Raw genomic sequence first — 21115 nt, 5'->3', positions numbered from 1 at the left:
CTGTTGAGTAAAAGTATTTTCCCTTCTAGAATCTGCAATATGCTGTACATGTGCCTAACAGTAACTGACTTGAGTTCCTGAAATTGTTTTTGTCTACCGGTCTATGGAAAATGCAGTTCCTCGTGAGGAAGGAAAACAATACAACTGTAGGAAAACAAACTCTACTCTTAAGTGTTGGACCAAGGGCAAAGGATTCTGAGGAAAAATTATTCAAAAGGGAGTAGGGAGTACAAATTAAAAACAGCTAGTCATAAAGTGTATCATGTTGGGGCCTCCCGGGTGGCGCAGTGGTCTAGGGCACTGCATCGCAGCGCTAGCTGTGCCACCAGAGACTCTGGGTTCGCGCCCTGGCTCTGTCGCAGCCGGCCGCGACCGGGAGGTCCGTGGGGCGACGCACAACTGGCCTAGCGTCGTCCGGGTTAGGGAGGGTTTGGCCGGTATGGATATCCTTGTCTCATCGTGCACCAGCGACTCCTGTGGCGGGCCGGGTGCAGTGCACGCTAACCAAGGTTGCCAGGTGCACGGTGTTTCCTCCGACACATTGGTGCGGCTGGCTTCTGGGTTGGATGCTCGCTGTGTTAAGAAGCAGTGCGGCTTGGTTGGGTTGTTTTTCGGAGGACGCATGGCTTTCGACCCACGATAGCGTACTCTTACGGGTGCCTTAGCTCAGCTTAGATGGGCAGAGTACATCCATGGGGGGGGGGGCTTTCCTCCAGCAATGGGACCAAAAGGTTTAGACTGCTTTTTATGAAGAACAGTCTCATCAGGGGCTAGGGATGGTACATGTGGCAATTTGGCGGTTGGCATTCCCCCCTCCCAATCTCTGTGGTGCAATGACTGTACCCATCTCACCTGCCTGCCTACTCATAAAGCTGCTGTGAGCTCTGGATCGCTTGGCACTGCATCACTCCTGTGCCCGTATAGACAGACAAGCAAGGATTGTAAACAGAGTTGGTTAGGGAGCCGTAAGTTTGTAAAACTTGCTCCTATCCCAAGGGCTGCACTTTATAAACAGGAGAAGAAGAAGGCAGCACACCTGAATCAACACTGCTATATAGCAAACCTTGCACTATGCACGCATGAACATTGCACACACACGAGAGCAACGGTCAGTCAAATGAGTTAAAGGTTTGACATGTGTTTCACACAGAGCGAGAACACAGAAGAAAGCAGGGCGAGAAAGCAAAGGGTACATTTTTTGGATTTTATTAAAATACGGTGTGGAGTTTACCATCGGAAATTACCATCACAAACATGATTGTTTCTAATAAAAAAAGTAAACAAAACAAATATAAAGCTTAAGAGCCTAGTTACAGGAGACGTTACAGGAGTCTGGTGAAAGTAAATCAATGAATTCACGACAACGGATGAGTGAAAGACACCACCCCCCCCCCCAAAAAAAATAAAAACTCATGTTCACATGTTGTAAAAATACATTTCCCAAATTCCAACATTACACACAGCTCATTTAAAACATTTATTCATTCATTGCTAGATGAAGGTTAGATGTCAGTGCCAAAGAACAGAAGGTAAAACCAAACACAAGAACTCACGGTGTACAAATGAAGGGAGAGAATGGTGAGGGCCTTCTGGAAGTCAGGAGACTGCTCAACATTCTGAGGAGCGCGGGAACACAGAACAGACAGGGGGGAGAGAAAGAGGCTGCGGGAGGATATGTGTGCATTTCAACCCTGAGAGAGAAAAGTGACCAATTCTATCCATCATTTTCAGCTGGTCTGACAGACAACATCAGTGTCCGCTGTTGCCCCCTGAGACTCGGGGCTGGCCATGAAAGACTTTCAGAGCGCCCGGAGCAGGGGGGGGGAACATTCTCACACCTCAGAGTGAAATATCAGATGGACTTTCCTTCAGTCTGTAGCACTGACAGTGACCTACATGTAGGGGAAATTCAATCAAAATGGCTCACCTGGTTAACCCAGAAATGTTCTTTCTGGACTGAGAGAATGCATATTTTGATTGATGTACTCAACAAAAGTACTTCACATTTGCAGTGTGAAACTTAAGACACTCAACTGCATGTCAAATCAAAATACCCTTTTTAGCTCTGTGGAGAGAATGTTATTTTTGACTTATCCGGGAAACCGTGTCACCAGTGTTTGATTGAATAACGTCCTTACGGTGTGAGTTGTTAGCGGGGTTTCGTCTGACTGTGTCTCTCCTACCCCACCTACTGTGGTCAACTGTGTTTAAGGCAGTGAGTGTTTCCATGGCAACTCTACGGCTACTATACAGGGAGAGTTAACAGTTACTATACAGGGAGAGGCTAAATACAGCAGGGCAGCTAAGACAAAAAAAAAAAAAAAAAAAAAAAAACTCAAACGTTTGTTTCTGAAATGTTTCAGTACAACATGTAGAACACAGCGATTACAGATGAAGAGTCAAAAAAATTAAATGGATTTGAACACATTGATGAACTGAAAACAACCCAAAAAATGTCATCAATATCATCAACGGCAATTTACGGTCACTATTTAAGCTCATAATTCAAACTATGGGGGATATTTAAAAAAATATATACTCATCACATGACACAGGAGCCTATAATGTCCTCATGTCCATGTCCTCATAGACTCTGGTAGGAAGGGGAAAAAACTGTACATCACTGGTTACTGACCACCACAAAATGGCAACTTGGGTTAAGGGTTAAGCACTGGGGAGCAAAGGGTGGACAACAAGATGACAAGCTTTAGGCCAATAGCGGTTGCCCTCCAAAAATACCCCACATGCACAATAGCTAGAGCAGCATGACATTAGGGAAAGTAGAAAGGCGTATATAGTTCTACATTCCAGACAAAAACGGTTCATGCTGACACTTTGAAATCGAATCCAAGTTTCACTGTGCTGTAGAACAGGAGCTCGAAGAAGCTTGTCAGATCAACTGGAATCTGATGTCGAAATGTAGAATCGCGGGAAAGCGGTGTGCTCATTTTTCCCCCACAGAGAAACAAATGAAGTATAACATTTAAGGTGAAGACGAGAGATAAGTAACTGGTCTCGGTGCCTGAGATTTTTGACAGTGGGAAGAAAAGAAAAAAACCCGCAGAGAAATCCTAAAAAGTTGTTTGGTCAATTCGGTTATTGAGTGGGGTGTTTTTTATCATCGTCATTGTTACCATTTTTACAACCCTTCTGGTCAGGAATAGCAAAGGGGTCTCTACAAAAGCTGTACAAAAAAGAAACGGGTTTGAACGTACATTCAATATCTGTTACTGAGGTACTATAAAAAGGTATTCCCTTGAAACAACGAGAGACGACGGCGTTAAGAGTTTCTCGTAGGGACTACTCTTTCAGAAAGACAACGACTTGTCAATACAACCAATGGGGGATGGGAGGGGTCCACACGCAGACAACACGGTCGCCTTTGAAAAGCCACTATGATTATGTAAGAATAAAGACTCCACACACTCTCCCTTTGGTCTTAACGGGAACGGTGAATCTCTGTCTTCTTAAAGGGATGGTTGAACCAACTCGCCGGCTACACTGCCGAATCTTAAAGGGATGGGTGGATCCACACTTGCTGATAAAAGCACTAGTGGAGAGCAGAGTTCTTCCAAGGGCTGGATGGGGTGAGAGAGAGGTTGGGTGGATGGACTGAGATATACATCGGAGAGGTCTGGGAGAGAGAAAGACAGCGAGTCCTTGCCTTGTCACGCGTCCTGGTTGTCTTTGGAAGTCAGCCGGTAATTAATGACGTCACGGCAAAAAGAGTTGTACCTCACCTTCCCTATGGCTGACTGCTTCGTGTGGACGTGTTAAGAAAACCCAGGGGTAGCTGCTAGGCTGGTTATACGCAACGCTGCAGCCAAATCACTGCCCCTCTCTCTGAGCACAGCCACAGACTGAGCATTCAGATGGCAATGGCACCCCCTGCTGGCCAAACCTCAGTCCTACACAGCTGACCTGTGCTGCCCACTGGGCTCAAGCTAACAATGTTGCAAGCTCGCTGTGTGTGTCTGTGTGTACTTGGTGCTAAGTGCCTCAGAAACAAAAAGGCCCTTGAACAATAGTTCGACCTTTTTTGTGTGTGGGGGGGAGGGGGTTAAAAGCCACAATCCAACTGATATGAAACTGTTCTCACGTGATCTTGAAGCTACACACCGGTTCAGGGGACAGCCTTCACAGAATAAACACTTCACATAACTGTTGCTGAGTATAAGACCACGTCGTGGGCAAGGGCCTGATGAGTGACGACACAGAGCACAACATAGGACACCATCCATCTGACCTTTCAACAGGAAGTGACTGGCGCTGGAACAAAAGGGGATATAAAAGCAGGGAAGAGAATTGTCGCCTGCCAAAGGAGAGGGTTCACCATCTTGAGGAGAAGAGACAAGACTCACAGGGTTTAACACAGCCCTTCACTGACATTATTCATCCCTACACTAGCCAACAGACAGGGAATCAGGTAGCCTGGTCCCAGATCTGTATGTGCTTTAGCTGACTTGGCTAAAGCTAGCTAGATACAGATCTAGGATCAGGCTAGGAATTATCGGGACAATAGAAGCCCGATGTGTTGTGTGTCTTACTTTTGTACACATTTTCCATATTTACTAAAATGAGAGAGAGAGAGAGAGAGAGAGAAAGAAAGAGAGAGGCATAAGAGAAAGGATTGCAGTAACATCAGAAAGCCACTAATGTACGCCGGGCCAAGCCTTCACGCCTCTCTCATGGATCATAACAGCCAGACTCTCGGTCCAGCTTTGCTGGAGAAATGCTACTCAAAACAATAACTAAATGTTTTGTTTTTTCTCAAAAGAATAAAAAAAATAATGAAAATACCAATCCAATTGAATACTTGAGAAGAAAGTTATTGCTGAAGGTTTGTTGTTGTGGGGGGAATATGGATAGAGGGGGAGATAGGGGTCCATGGGGGGGGGGGGGGGTTGAGTGGGTCCGAGGAAGGGTTACGGAGGGGGGGGAGTTTGTGGACGGCAGGTCACTCCTGGGCTGGTACTGTGTTCTGAAGGACCGGCGCTTGAACAGATCCAGATCGAACCGGATCAAACCGGAACCCCAGTGTCAATCTGCCTGAGGTCGGAGAGGAGGGTTGGTGGTGATGATGATGGTGGGAGGAGAGGGTGGGGTTGTTGGTTTCCAGGGGTGACGGAGGAATGTTGGGGTGCTATTGGTCAGAGGGGATGTCTCTGTCTGCCTCTGCCTTGCTGAGTTGCCCTGGCGATGAGGTGTGGGGGGGATGGGACACAGGGGCGATGGCGTGAGCCAGGGCCTCTACCCCTGCTCCCGCCCCCGTCAGAACCCCTGATGCTACGCTGATCAGACCCACAGGAAACCTGACGTGTAGAGAGAGCGAGAGAGAGAAAGAATGTATATCAGGGCCTTGTTCAGGAGGGAACAACATTGCAGCACATTCATCAACAACCAAATCTACTGTCAAGAACAGATATCGTATTTTGCATAAAATGAAGTATAATAATAATAATCATGATACACTTCCTGACTTGGTTGTCCTCCTGTGCTCACCTTAACCGCTGAGGGTCTCACCTGTATGCACCGCCTCCGTTGAGTTCAGGGTGGACTGTTGCAGCCTCCATACTGGGCCACTGGGACGCTGCCATCAGATATTCCTTATTCACACAGTTCTTCAGACTGTCTGGGATACGCCCTAACAGAGGACAGACAGGAGAAAAGGGGTTAGCGTGTAAATCCCCCAATCTCTGTTTTAATAACCAGGATACCATTTTCGGGACAGGTGCCGTACAAGCCACTCAGGGTGTTTTAGCTCTCCTGCACATGCATCTATTTGTATTTGTTTGGCCCATTTTAAACTCTCACCATAATGATTTGCATTTTTCTTGTGTGCAAAAAAAATATAAGAGTGTAGGTAAGATATAACACCAGACCACTCCAGAACCTCAAAACCGTACTCCGTACTCAAGCTACATAAAGCCACTGAAATAATCAATTCATCACTACGTAATAACTAATAATACAAAGTTAGGATGGCGATGGAAGCCCAGGCGGTGTTAACTAACTGAAGCTGAGTGTTAGGGGTCTTACCAGTGATGGCACGGCGCACCTCCCTGGCAGCCTCCTCTCTGGCCTCGATGGAGGCCTGCTCACTGTACCAGGACGTGTGGGGGGTACAGATGAGGTTGGGAGCATCCTTCAGAGGGCCCTGGGAGAAACTACAACAACAGAGAGGGTTAGGGTTAGAGGAGGAAAGAGAGGGGGGGGGTTGCACGGTCAAACAGAGTTGTGGGGGTTCGAAATCAGGCTAGGATCCTTTAGTGGGCTGTGTGTGTCAGTAAGGCTCGGTCTCGTGAACGACTGAACGTCCAGTGTGTGTGTGTGTGTCAGTAAGGCTCGGTCTCGTGAACGACTGAACGTCCAGTGTGTGTGTGTGTGTACCTGAAGGGCTCTGTCTCGTAAACGACTGAACGTCCAGTGTGTGTGTGTGTGTACCTGAAGGGCTCTGTCTCGTAAACGACTGAACGTCCAGTGTGTGTGTGTGTGTACCTGAAGGGCTCTGTCTCGTAAACGACTGAACGTCCAGTGTGTGTGTGTGTGTGTACCTGAAGGGCTCTGTCTCGTGGACGACTGAACGTCCAGTGTGTGTGTGTACCTGAAGGGCTCTGTCTCGTGGACGACTGAACGTCCAGTGTGTGTGTGTGTGTGTGTGTACCTGAAGGGCTCTGTCTCGTGAACGACTGAACGTCCAGTGTGTGTGTGTGTGTACCTGAAGGGCTCTGTCTCGTGAACGACTGAACGTCCAGTGTGTGTGTGTGTGTACCTGAAGGGCTCTGTCTCGTGGACGACTGGACGTCCAGTGTGTGTGTGTGTACCTGAAGGGCTCTGTCTCGTGGACGACTGAACGTCCAGTGTGTGTGTGTGTGTGTGTACCTGAAGGGCTCTGTCTCGTGGACGACTGAACGTCCAGTGTGTGTGTGTGTACCTGAAGGGCTCTGTCTAGTGGACGACTGAACGTCCAGTGTGTGTGTGTGTACCTGAAGGGCTCTGTCTAGTGGACGACTGAACGTCCAGTGTGTGTGTGTGTGTACCTGAAGGGCTCTGTCTAGTGGACGACTGAACGTCCAGTGTGTGTGTGTGTGTGTGTGTGTGTACCTGAAGGGCTCTGTCTCGTGAACGACTGAACGTCCAGTGTGTGTGTGTGTACCTGAAGGGCTCTGTCTAGTGGACGACTGAACGTCCAGTGTGTGTGTGTGTGTGTACCTGAAGGGCTCTGTCTCGTGAACGACTGAACGTCCAGTGTGTGTGTGTGTGTGTACCTGAAGGGCTCTGTCTCGTGAACGACTGAACGTCCAGTGTGTGTGTACCTGAAGGGCTCTGTCTCGTGGACGACTGAATGTCCAGTGTGTGTGTGTGTGTCAGTAAGGCTCGGTCTCGTGAACGACTGAACGTCCAATGTGTGTGTACCTGAAGGGCTCTGTCTAGTGGACGACTGAACGTCCAGTGTGTGTGTGTGTGTACCTGAAGGGCTCTGTCTCGTGAACAACTGAACGTCCAGTGTGTGTGTGTGTGTGTACCTGAAGGGCTCTGTCTCGTGAACAACTGAACGTCCAGTGTGTGTGTGTCTGAAGGGCTCTGTCTCGTGAACGACTGAACGTCCAGTGTGTGTGTGTGTGTGTGTACCTGAAGGGCTCTGTCTAGTGGACGACTGAACGTCCAGTGTGTGTGTGTGTACCTGAAGGGCTCTGTCTCGTGGACGACTGAACGTCCAGTGTGTGTGTGTGTACCTGAAGGGCTCTGTCTCGTGGACGACTGAACGTCCAGTGTGTGTGTGTGTGTACCTGAAGGGCTCTGTCTCGTGGACGACTGAACGTCCAGTGTGTGTGTGTGTACCTGAAGGGCTCTGTCTCGTGGACGACTGAACGTCCAGTGTGTGTGTGTGTACCTGAAGGACTCTGTCTCGTGGACGACTGAACGTCCAGTGTGTGTGTGTGTACCTGAAGGGCTCTGTCTCGTGGACGACTGAACATCCAGTGTGTGTGTGTGTGTACCTGAAGGGCTCTGTCTCGTGGACGACTGAACGTCCAGTGTGTGTGTGTGTACCTGAAGGGCTCTGTCTCGTGGACGTCTAGTGCGGCTCCTCGTATCCGTCCTTCCTTCAGGGCCTGAGCCAGAGCCTTCTCATCCACCAGGCCTCCCCGCGCAGAGTTCACCAGGAACGCTCCCTGGCGCATCTACACACAAAACACAGGGTTAACTTTATATACACACGCACTCCCATAATTAACTCAGGAACCACACCTATGTGGAAGCACCTGCTTTTAATATACTTTGTATCCCTCATTTAGTCAAGTGTTTCCATTATTTTGGAAGTTACCTGTACACGCATGTAAGAACGTGAATTTACAAACATACTAGGGCTGTTAACGAGTTAATAAGGTGTTAGATTTTTAAAGGCATTCATTTTTTGACGCCATTAAATCGCATTTTCATTTTTTACCGCACGGACCCCTTTCAAGCGCACGTGTTTCCGCACAGACCCTATTCCGCACGGACCCTGCACTCGGTTGCAGCTGCTGTTATGTAGCGCCGTCTGTCTCTTAGGGTGTTTTCAGACTTGGTCCCTTTCGGACAATTTTGGTGAATTCAGTGCGGTTCCCCTCATTTTTTTTGTGGCGTGTGAAGACTCCAAAAGGAACACAGTGGAGTGTGAACACTCCATAGGAACTTAGAGCCCTCAAAAGAGCGCCATCTCGAGAGGGGGTTTGAGTATGGTTCGCTTGAATTCGGAAGTCCGGTTCCCTTTTTTTTGGGGGGGGGACAACGTAAACACAAAGCTCCCCGGGTTTGCTTGTCATTTTTACCACACCACACACTGGACTACTGCAACACCGTTTCCCCTGCAATAACCCCTTCACATTGGAGAGAGAAGAAGATGTGCCGGTTCACATAAATAAATGTGTGCCGATTAGCGATTGTCAAGGATGCAGAGAAATGATAAAATGTGTGTGGAGTTTTGTACTGACACGATGTTCAGATTCTCTGTTTGCAATATGTTCACCTACAGGCTAAGAGAGGTTCATAAACTGTTTATTCCGAATGTGGGGTTTGAATAGTGTAAAAAGGCAACATATTTGGTGAGAATCACAACATGGGTACAAAATCCATTCTAGCTGTTGAAGGGTCAGTAGCCTACAGCATTATTTAATCTGCAATTAATTTACTGGTAGTTAATCTGTTACCAATAATATTTACATGTTAATATTATCTTCTGATGACAATTATTATGTCTCATCCTTTACCAAAAACGCAATCTATTAACTTCCAAAATGTAAGTAGGTATATCTAGCTGTCCGATAGCACGTTCTGATGGAACGGCTTGTCCTGTACTTTTACTAGAGTGCATTGAGTGAATGTTGGGACAAATATCTTTGGTTCCTTTCTAGAAATGCGAATGCAAAGAGGACTCAGGCCTCAAAAAAGGTGAAGTGAACTGGCAAAAGAGTTGAGTCCTCATTCAAAGGCAAGGGCAGTGTGAATACAAAGAGAACTGAGTTCTTTAAAAAGAATGTTGGTTCACTTTAAATAGGACTGACATCACTTATTTTAAATGGGGATTTATATGTGAAAACACCCTTAAAACCTCCACTTTGTGCGCAGCTTTGAGCAACAATGTTGAAGGAAAACAGACAGAAAGCTCAACCGTGTACACGTTCTCAGGTGTTTCTTTAGATAACAGCAAAAACATATTTTGGACAAAAGGAGCTAGCTAGTTATGCTAAAGCTAGCTAGCTAACCAAAACATTGTTTACAATGTCATGGTTGAATGCCTCTTGACATAACTAACTACCCACAATGATTTTAAACCAGAACAGGACATCCATTCCATTTAGGTACTGTTTTTGTTGCATTTCCCAGGTCAAAAGATTTAAGAAAATAATCTCCATTTTTGTAGAAACAGCGCGTGACTAGTTCATGTTGAAGTAGCCTAGGCTACATCGAATAGCTGTTATTACATGAACTCAGACCTGGCTGAGCTATTGTCTTCTGTGGAATTTATATCATTGTTGAACAGGTGTAAATACTCCTTGTGTCCATAGAGCCAGTTCTGTTTTCCTGCACTTAACCCTCCAAATCAGAAATTGGGAGAACACTAATTGAGAATGCCTGAAGCTTTAACTGTTTGTTTGTGTGTGTGTGTGTTCGCAAGTGTTAAACTTCAAGAACATTAATAAGAGGGAATAAGTATGTTTAAAAGAGCTACATGTAATATTTTGGGGCCCAGCAAATCTCTTGTCAAATTAACTGGGGCTGAACGATTTGTATAAAGTATCGCTCACTAACGGATTCGGTTAGCATGCGGCTCAGGCCCAGTCAATTTAACAACAAGAGCCAGTCCGTCTTTTGTTGACCAATAAGAAGGCTGCACCATTAGAATGCAATTTTGTGTGGGCCCAATCATTTTTTGGGAGGAAAAAAATATTGTGAAACACTATCATTCCACTATTACTTCAGATATGACATTTTCTGAAATTACAATGCAAAAAATATTACATGTAGCTAATTTAAACATTGAGTATTTTATTTCTTATACAGATTGTGTTTCCGTCCCTTACAATAAAAGCATAGTACGCCTGTAACTCGACAAACAGCTTTTTAATAGGGTTATTTTTTCTTAAGGGACAAATTTGAGCAAATTAAAACATTTAGATGAATTGTGATTATTTAAATCGTTTGACGGCCCTAAAACATACATCAAATGTGTGTGTACGTGTGTGTGCGATGTGTGTCTATGACATTGTGTACCTGTTTGATGGTGAAGTCGTTGATGAGGTGGTGGTTGTGTTCGTTGAGGCTGCAGTGTAGAGAGACACAGTCAGAGTGGATGAGCAGGTCCTGGAGCGTAGCCATCCTCTGCAGGCCCAGGGAGCGCTCCACTCCGTCAGGCAGGTAGGGGTCGTAGAAGATCACCCCGAAACCAAACGCCTTGGCCCGCAGAGCCACCGCCTGGCCCACACGACCTGCAGAGAGAGGAACGCACAGGGGTAACTAGTGTTTGTATTTCCATGGTGGGGCACATAGGCACCCAAAGCAAATTCCCAGGCCTCTGGCAGCCCCAATTGTCAATTGAAAACAGGCCAGACTAGGGGCCACTAGTCTAAATTCGAAATCAGCCACTACCCAGTAACTCCATCAACCTCCCTAACCTAGCCCAGATTACCCCCACTCACCCAGGCCGATGATGCCCAGCGTCTCCCCCCGGATGCGGGCAGCTCCCCCGGCCACCTCCCTGATCTGCTCCACGCTGGAGGCCCTGGTGCCCTCCCTCAGGGCCTGATGCATCCAGGTGACGCGGCGGTACAGGTTCAGGATCAGACACATGGACGTGTCGGCCGTCTCCTCCACCGAGCACGCTGGCACGTTACACACTGCGATGCCTGGGGGAGGGAGATGAGGAGGAGGGGAGAGAGGGAGATGGTGAGATGAAGGAAAGAGAGGAGTGATGGGGCAGAGCTTGGAAAGGCTGTGTATATGATTATGTGTAATATGCATCCGTGTGTGTGTGTGTGTGTGTGTGTGTGTGTGTGTGTGTGTGTGTGTGTGTGTGTGTGTGTATATACCTGTTCATCGGCATACTGCGTGTGTGTATTCGGGCATGACTCACCCAGCTCAGCTGCAGCTTTGATGTCGACGTTGTCGAAGCCACTGCCGATCCTGACAATGACTCGGAGGCCTTTGAACTTATCCAGGTCGTCTCTGGAGAGAGTGATGGTGTGGTAGAGCAGAGCCCCCACTGCCTCGTTCAGCACCTACGAGGTTAAGACACAGACACCGTTATACAGTTGGTAACACAGGGTTAACACACACCGTCAGACAAGGCCATCACACAAATGAATGCAGCCTCGTTCAGCAACCTACAGGGTTAACACACCATCATACTGCTGGTTCGACAGTGCGTTAAAGGGACAGTGCATAAATACTCAAATAAACATATGGCTGGCAGTCAGGAGGTAGTCTTGAATAACTTTTTAGAAAATCAGGAAGTGCCACTTATAGCCAAATTAACAGGAAGCTTACAACCAGACAGTGTATGTTGCCTTATAAACACTGAGTGTACAAAATATTAGGAGCATCTCCCTAATATTGAGTTGCACCCTCTTTTGCCCTCAGAAAAGCCTCGATTTGTCGGGGCATGGACTCTACAAGGTGTCGAAAGTGTTCCACAGGGATGCTGGCCCATGTTGACTCCAATGCTTCCCACAGTTGTGTCAAGTTAGCAGGATGTCTTTTGGGTGGTGGACCATTCTCGATATACACAGGAAACTGTTGAGTGTGAAAAACCCAGCAGTGTTGCAGTTCTTGACAGACTAAAACCGGTGCACCTGACACCTACTACTATATCCCATTCAAAGGCAGTCTTTTAAAAAATATTTTGTCTTGCCCATTCACTCTCTGAATGGCACACATACACAATCCATGTTTCAAGGCTTAAAAATCATTCTTTAACATGTCTCCTCCCCTTCATCTACACTGACTGAAGTGGATTTAACAGGTGACATCAATAAGGGATCATAGCTTTCACCTGGATTCACCTGGTCAGTCTGTCATGGAAAGAGCAGGTGTTCCTAAAGTGTGTGTGTCTCACTCTACCTTCTCGTGTATCTCCTGGGTGGACTGGGCATCACAGAAGGCCACAGTGGCCACGTCCTTGAGGATGGGCATCTCTATGGTGCAGTCACGCCCGTCCAGCAGGGCCACCAGGGGCCGAGGGTGCATGGGCCCGTTCAGGATAGGTGGGCGGATGCCTGCACACAGGGGAGAGGGGGACAGTTAAGACATGATTTGGCATATTATGTCACTAAATTAGTTGCATTCTAAAATCGTATGTGCTGCTTTGGTTCCAATGGCTGGCTAGGTTGGAGCATGGTGCTTGACACACTAATGGTTGTGGATTATTTTTTATTTTTTTTATGTCCATATTATAACCATCAAACTATAAAAGTGTTCACCTGACGTTTACAGTCCATTTTGAGTTGATCGTTTGCCCAGACAAAATGGCTTCCTTTGGGAATGTGTGATAAAGTCAAAAACACCGCATACGGCGCACCATGTTTTTCCAGATGGGACTGTTCACCGAGGTTAGTGATTCAACAATCTTTCTGGAGTCTCTGGATCAGGGCAAAATGAGTCACTGCCCTAAACCTTCTACACGCACCACTGCCTTGACCATTACAACACACACACGTGCACACCATTAAAGTCCCTCTGAACTTGACCAGGCATGACAATAGCCACTGGCATCATCAGTGCTGGGGTCAGAGCAGGCTCAACCTGAATAGTGAGTCTGACCAGTGACCACTAACATGAGTACTACTACCAAAGCAAACTCTCCCAAAGTGAGTCCCATGATGCTCTCTTCTCCGTCCACACAAACAGCCAGGGCCTTGTCAACACTGGGACCCTGAGGGATCAGTGGCTGCGTGTGATGGTTACGCAATGGTAATATGTAACTGGATCTGCTGCTGCAAAGAGCACATCTGAGATGACAAAGAGACAGGGGGGGGGTCCAGCACAATAACTAAACTACAACGTCAATACACGCAACCTCACGGCATTGAGACGCACATGCTATGACGACACGTGTAAGACACATTGAATGACACACCACCCACGTCCCTGACTCCAGCCAGAGTGGATGATGAAAACGCTAGCTGGCTGCAGTGCCAGGGGGAGGTCGAGTGTGACGGTTGGGGGAGGGGCAGTCGAGGGGTTGAGATGCGGGGTGCAGGGAAGAAGGGGGGAGGGGGTAGAGAGAGAGAGACTGAGTCATGACCTAAATTCCCTCCTCTGGAGCCCCCCCCAAACACGCACGTTCTGTACACACATCCGTAAACACACGCCACTGGTGCATGGCTACACTTGTCCACCGTGGTCCTGCGTCTGCATCGAAATCCTCAATCATCACTGAGCACCAAGTTGCCAGAATGCGAGACAAAGCACAAGGCTAACATCTGTGCCAAAGGTCACTAGAGAAATGTGGCCAACTGCAACAAAAGCTAACACCACCACTGATACCATCACCATAGGACATATTCGTGTGTGTGTGTGTCTTAGCCCTCTGCCTCTCCTTCACACTGAACTAATCATGAACTGGCCTTCTGAATCGGAACGCACTGCCCTTCTCACACACACACACACACACACACACACACACACACACACACACACACACACACACACACACACGTAACACACACCAGACCACACCACTGGCCCCTAGACCAGAAGCACACACAGTCTCTGCGTGACAGGTGTATGGTCTGGGGTGGGGGAGAGGGACAAGAAGGGGGGAAGGGGGTGCATGTGTCTCGCTGGAACATTCACTTGGACAGAGGGCAGGACGCATGCAGGGACAGACACACAACACAGACAGACATCCACATGCACAAACACTATGTCCTGTGTCATAGTGGGAGTGTAGGGGAGGGAGAAAGAGAGGGGGGGGGAGTAGGATAGGAACTGGTGGCAGGCAGGCGGTGGAAGACAAATATTTGTGGACGCTTCCTGTGACGTCAAAGCATTTCCCAAATGGGCCTAGCCGAGAAGGCTTAAGAAAGTGAATCTGCATCTCATTAAAAAAACACATAAAGCATTTTCCTTTATCTTAATCTCCACATGCCAGAGATCACAATGGATTCACAATTACTGGTTAACAAAAGGCAGCCTCAGAAGCGCAAACACGCAAATATTTAGAGTAAAGGACGCTTGCGTACAAGGCTTATGGAGCACAAGCATGGCCGCGCACACAATGCAATTCATTCAGCGCTTCATTCATTCTCCCTCCCTCCTTTTCTTTCCCTTCCTCCTCCTCCTTTCTCTTTCCCTCGGTTTAAGGAGTGTGTGAGAGAGAGAGCAGGGAGAGGGGGAGGGGCAGGGTAGGATGATAATGCAGCACTACTCCACCCAACCTCCAGCCAGACACACAATAACACACATACACGCAGGCGCCGTACACACACACACACACAGTTGCTCAATTCGCTACAAGGACACGCTGAGCAAAAAGGAAACGACACACACACTCGTCGGCAACACCACACCCAAGCCCATATCACCCCCTTCCATCTTCAAGCTCTCCTTCACAAACACATTTAACGACACACACACATCTAACCTTGCATTATGAAGTTTGCCAGCCTGTCTTCCTCTCTCTCTCTCTCTCGCCTCGCTCTCTCCCTCTATCGTTCTTTCTTTTCTCTCTCTCGTTCTGTCAGACTGTTCTCGGCTGGCTAGGTCCCTGCTGTCATCCACACCCAGCCCCTCCCCCGCGGCCCGGCTCCAATCACGGGCGGCTCCATTGAGGGCCAGCCAACCAGCACTAACCTAATTAGCATAGCCAGGCAGTGGCTAGGGTCTGGTTTGGCTGTTGTTGTTTTTTAAAGAGACAGCTGGCCCGTTTCCCTGTAGCCACGGCCGCGACCCCTCACCCTGCTCCTCTCAGGGGACCTGACTCTCCCAGACAACTCCCTCCATTTTATCTCAACATCACCTAAGGGCTGCATTTCGCACCAATATATTTAGTTTGGACTGAGGTAGTACAGACCAGAATTTTGTCTTATATGTCCAGAATTGAATAAGATATTTTATATGATTTCATTACCTTTTTATGACATTTGTATACACTACAAATTGAGGCTTGGCATAACTTGCAATACCAATTTATTTGTTTTACATCTAGGCCAAAGCAACACCATTCTACCTTTTCAGTTCATTTCAGTCGTTTGTCAAAAAACAAAAACACTGATCGTGTTGTAATCTAACTGGTCTATTATCCTAGCCTGTCATGTACTCAGTCATCCTCATCATTTGTACCTTGCCTTGACATTCTTCCTCACGGCTCATAGCTCAGGCACACCAGCTTGGCCACCCACTAACCCCTCTTGAAATCCCCACAGACAGTAACAGGAAGTGAGATAAGGGCATTTTGCGCTCTCTCTGACTATCCCCAACCCATCACTACACTATTCTACTAGTGATGGGGGGGGGGGGGGGGGGAATCAATACAGTCACATATCAGGATATTATTTTTGGACTATATTTTCACAATATTGCAATATTATTTTTGAGCTAGTTGGCTGTACCGGCACCAAATCTCCAGTATTTTTCCTTAATAGCTTGTTCTGCATCATCTTTTGAAATAGGGAGACAAATTTATTTTCAGCACTTTTATTTCCATGACTGATGAAAACTAATTCTCATGCTCTCTCGTCTCTCTGCAGCAGACATATGGTGAGCAATATGTTTGGAACACTGAATCACAAAACATATATAACAGCAATACATATCGTATCGCCACCAAAGCATTGTAATAATTTCCAGCCCTATATCCCATCTGCCACTCCACAAACCAATAGGCTGATCATTAATAAAAGATAATCCATATCAGCAGCTGATGTACAGGGCATTTGGAAAGTATTCAGACCCCTTGACTTTTTCCACATTTTGTTACGTTAGAGCCTTATTCTAAAATGGATTTAATAGTTTTTTCCCCTCATCAATCTACACACAATACCACATAATGACAAAGCAATGCAAAAAAAAAAAATATATATTTACAAAAGTATTCAGACCCTTTACTCTGTACTTTGTTGAAGCACCTTTGGCAGCGATTACAGCCTGGAGTCTTCTTGGGTAGGACGCTATAAGCTTGGCACACCTGTATTTGGGGAGTTACTCCCATTCTACTCTGCAGATCCTCTCAAACTGTCAGGTTGGATGGGGAGCATCGCTGCACAGCTATTTTCAGGTCTTTCCAGATATGTTCGATCGGGTTCAAGTCAGGCTCTGGCTGGGCCACTCAAGGACATTTATTCAGAGACTTGTCCCGAAGCCATTCCTGCGTTGTCTTGACTGTGTGCTTAGGGTTGTTGTCCTGTTGGAAGGTGAACCTTCGCCCAAGTCTGACGTCCTGAGCGCTCTGGAGAAGGTTTTCATCAAGGGTCTCTCTGTACTTTGCTCCGTTCATCTTTGTGACGTTTGGCATTCAGGCCAAATAGTTCCATCTTGATTTCAGACCAGAGAATCTTATTTCTCATGGTGAGAGTCCTTTAGGTGCCTTTTGGCAAACTCCAAGCGGGCTGTCATGTGCCTTTTTACCCCCTTAAAAAATGCCTGATTGGTGGAGTGCTGCAGAGATGATTGTCCTTCTGGAAGGTTGTCACATCTCCACAGAGGAACTCTGGAGCTCTGTTAGAGTGACCATAGGGCCCTTCTCCTCCGACTGCGCAGTTTGGCCGGGCGGCCAGCTACAGGAAGAGTCTTGGTGGTTCCAAACGTGTTCCATTTGAGAATGATGGAGGCAACTGTTCTTGGGGACCTTTAACACTGCAGAAATTGTTTGGTACCCTTCCACAGTTCTGAGCATCAACACAATCATTCAATCTCATGGCTTGGTTTTTGCTCTGACATGCATTGTCAACTGTGGGACCTTATATAGACAGGTGTGTGCCTTTCCAAATCATGTCCAATCAATTTAATTTACCACAGGTGGACTCCAATCAAGTTATAGAAACATCTCAAGGATGATCGGAAACAGGGTGCACCTGAGCTCAATTTCAAGTCTCATAGCAAATGGTCAGAATACTTAAGTAAATAAGGTTTCTGTTTTTCATTTTTAATACATTTGCACAATTTTCTAAAACCCTGTTTTCGCTTTGTCATTATGGGGTATTGTGTGTAGATTGATGAGGGTAATTTTTCCCCCATCAATTTTAGAATAAGGGTGTAACGTAACAAATGTGAAAAGTCAAGTGGTACATTCCGAATGCACTGGAAGTGCAAAATATTATAGACATAGGCATGTGATAATCACACATTCAATAAATTTGAAGAAAACTGCACATTCTCTCTGGAGGATGTTCTGATACACCAAATCAGACCTGTAGAAACCATTTTGAATTATGAATTTGTGATGGAGGTGTGAGAATATCATGTGAGAATACTCATTACCATATGACCATAACCTGATAAAATGAATTGTGAAATCTTAATATTCAAATGGCTATTATAGAAAAATGTAAGATGCGCAGTGTGTGTATGGTCAGTGTGTGAGTGCGTGCGTGTCTGTATGAGGTCAGTGTCTGTGTGCGCGTGTTTGAGTGTGTCGCAAAACATGGCTCCTTACCCTCACAAATGCGGTCAAGTCTTTGTCGCTTTACTTTGTGTTTGTCCATTAGAGCCATAGGCTGGCAGTCCTAACCCAGGACACAGCAAGACAACAGCACAGAGCGCTAAGGAGCCCCTTCAACAGAACACCAGCACTAGAAACCACTACTGCCCACTGAGCAACACCTGCACAGAGAGAGAGATATAGCAATTGAGAGGGGGAGAGAGCGCAAGAGACAGAGTTGTGACTGGTTAGAACTTGAAAGGTTTTATTAGTAATTTCTGTTGTACTGCTTCTGCAATATGGATTGCTTATTTCGTACAAATACAGTTTGACAATTTGAGAGAGGGAAAAACCACACTATCACAGTTAGTGTAGGGTGCAGTAACTGCTGCAGGATCTTCAGAGGTTAGTTGATGCAAATGTGGTTTCAAGTTTAGCAGCCTTAAGAAGTTACAATAACAAAGGGCACTAAGGTTTAGGCGTCTACTGAACAAATTATAATCCTATGTTCTTACACAGAAAAAAGGTGTGTCTTCTCTCTCCCTCCCAAATTCTCTCAAACTTTATTGGTACAAAATAAGCAACCCAAGTTGTTACACTTGCATTGTACAATATTGCATCAAACTAAATCGGAACTTACACCCAAATAAACACATTCCCACGTAGTGTGGTATTGGTGAGTGTGTATTCTGACTTCTGCTTTCTCTGTGGTAAATTTAAGACTAGGGTTTGTTTCAGTATTTTGAAAATGCATCCATTCTTCTCTCCCTAAAGATTATACGTACTCTGACTTGACTGGATTGGTGAAAGCCATGTAGTTGATAACCCTTGCTTTCACCTATCCAATGGTGTGAGATAAATTACCTAAACAGGAGGGACAAAGAGATGGTGCACTTTCCATTTTTCTAAACGGAAAGACTAGTGACCATATGGAGGAGTGGCTGACTTACCAGCAGGAGAATCCGTTCAGTGTCTGTCTGCTTAGATCTCACTGTCAAGCAAAAACAAAATTGTCTTATTATCCGAGGGCCTTCTTCACTCGCTCTCTCACACAAACACATACACTTCGATTAGATAACTGACAGGGGTTCTTAAACTTCTTCATCTCAAGACGCAAATTAGAAGTTGACTGTCCTCCGGTGACCCAAATCATCCTCCAAACGACCCAATATAAAGAAGAAATAGTGTGTGATTATGTACAATGTATTCTCATAACTACCGAACCACCTCTCACATGCCCAGGGCCCACTCATAACAATAACATCAGTCACTTCTAGGCCTAACCCATAAAAAAAGGTGCGTGCTAAACATGGAGTACTTTGGCAGAATGACAAAAGGACTTATAACAAAAAGTGCTTGTGGGACAGTAGTTAAGCCTTGATCACTGTTAGATGAAGACTAGTGTCTAACATTTTGGACAGGGGTGTCTGCCGTATTATAATGTGTACAAGTTATGCTTACAAACTGGACTCCAATTTAGAGAGAACAGTTAACACTAGTTGGCTACCATTTGATGACGTACACTGGCATAATGTGAGGAAGAATTAGCCAGCCTAACTTTCCCTAATTAAAAATATCCATTCAAACCTCTAACTATGAAACTTAGATAGAATCACATCATTTGAGAGGTTGTGATAACGTTCCAAAACGTATAAATGCTAAAAGTAGCGATGATTAACGTTATGCATTCCAAACTTGAAACCCATCACAATGTAATCAACAGTGACTGGGTTATGGAAACAATTGCAGTTAATAATTTAACAAGAGCAAGGTTGATACAAAGTATCCAATACAGTTGTTTGCAAGCCAAACCCATTACAACATATGGCTGATAAAGTACATTTCAATATCGAACAGTTAGCTACAAGTTTCAAAACTCTGCAGAAGCCGCCATGTTTGCTAGCTAGTTAACATTAGCAATTAAATGAACTGTATGGCTACTAATAACGACCGTTTATTATCGCATCTGGCTAGCTAGATAGCCAGTAAGCTAACATTAGCTAAGGTTAGTTGGTCAGTTAACCGTGCCAGATAAAACACATCGTTACTTATTATCGGAACCATATTTGAATTAAAGAAAACGCATTGTAAGCATCCCAAAAATACACGAAAAGTTCGACCTAATGGTGGCTAGTTTAACGTTATATTTTAACAAACATTTCAAACTACCGTTGGATAGTTAGCATAGCAAGTTAGCTTGCTTGCTAGCCTAACGTTACTACGTGTAGGAGATGCGTACTGGTGGAGCCCATTTCGTCCGATTCGTTATTAGCGAATTGCGCTACAATGTGAATATCTGAAATTCAGAAACGAAAGATCACGGAGGAAACGTGGATATCCCCAACGTGCACGTTAGGCGTGCATCATTCGCTACCCCGGTAACTGAGTAATGCACGAGCAGCGGATTATTTACCTAAATAATTGTATTTCGGTTGGATTGAGACAGTGTGCGTGCTTCGGTGGTCTTCCCTCTCTCCCGATCGCCATGAAATCTGAAAAAGAGGAAGTCGCCGGTTCATGGGGGGTCAGGCCTCCCGCCGTACCAGTGTACACAACGTGTGACGGACAGGCAGAGTGAGAGGCACTGGTAGGAGGGGAAGGCAGAGCGCCCTCAATTTCCACGGCGGTGGTCAAACAGTGCACCCAAATCAGGGTTGCCAGGTCCAGCTAAAATGTATATCCAATGACCTTTGAAAACCTGACACAAGGCCTGAAAACTAGACAATTTTTTTTTTTGCAGCAAGAGGAGTTGACACATTTGGCCCTGCTTCGAGGGCATTATCACTTTTATACAATGGGTTACCAACATATTCAAATAATGATTTACATATTTTTTTGTTATTCATACTATTTCATCCTTCCACAAGATCTTGACCCGACACAAATTTTAAGGTTGCCCTCTGGTCGGTCGTTCAGTTGCTGGAGGCTGGAAAGACTGCAACTAGCTGCACTTTGTTTTGTATTAACATTTTTCAATTGACATTTATTTGTATATAT

The 21115-nt window shown here is 46.0% G+C and overlaps 1 protein-coding gene across 3 annotated transcripts; it reads right to left on the bottom strand.

Annotated features, from left to right (window-relative positions):
- Positions 1-1190: 1190 nt before the first annotated feature.
- Positions 1191-20675, bottom strand: LOC120048211 (C-terminal-binding protein 2-like). Of its 3 annotated transcripts, none has more exons than XM_038993991.1 (11): positions 20532-20675; positions 19069-19109; positions 18134-18300; positions 12601-12755; positions 11615-11759; positions 11181-11387; positions 10756-10970; positions 8053-8183; positions 6040-6167; positions 5524-5644; positions 1191-5312 (listed from the first exon to the last, which is right to left on the bottom strand). In XM_038993991.1, exons 3-11 carry the CDS (start codon positions 18189-18191, stop codon positions 5144-5146), a joined length of 1329 nt encoding a protein of 442 aa, XP_038849919.1. In that variant the 5' UTR covers positions 18192-18300; positions 19069-19109; positions 20532-20675; the 3' UTR covers positions 1191-5143. The 3 variants fall into 3 exon arrangements, with proteins under 3 accessions (XP_038849919.1, XP_038849920.1, XP_038849922.1); XM_038993994.1 differs by having other exon boundaries at positions 5211-5312; positions 5503-5644; XM_038993992.1 differs by lacking the exons at positions 18134-18300; positions 19069-19109; positions 20532-20675 and adding an exon at positions 15125-15234.
- Positions 20676-21115: the final 440 nt, after the last annotated feature.

This window comes from Salvelinus namaycush, chromosome 5, assembly GCF_016432855.1.
Source record: "Salvelinus namaycush isolate Seneca chromosome 5, SaNama_1.0, whole genome shotgun sequence".
NCBI classification, from domain to species: Eukaryota; Metazoa; Chordata; class Actinopteri; order Salmoniformes; family Salmonidae; genus Salvelinus; species Salvelinus namaycush.
This window is presented reverse-complemented; position numbering and strand designations above follow the sequence as displayed.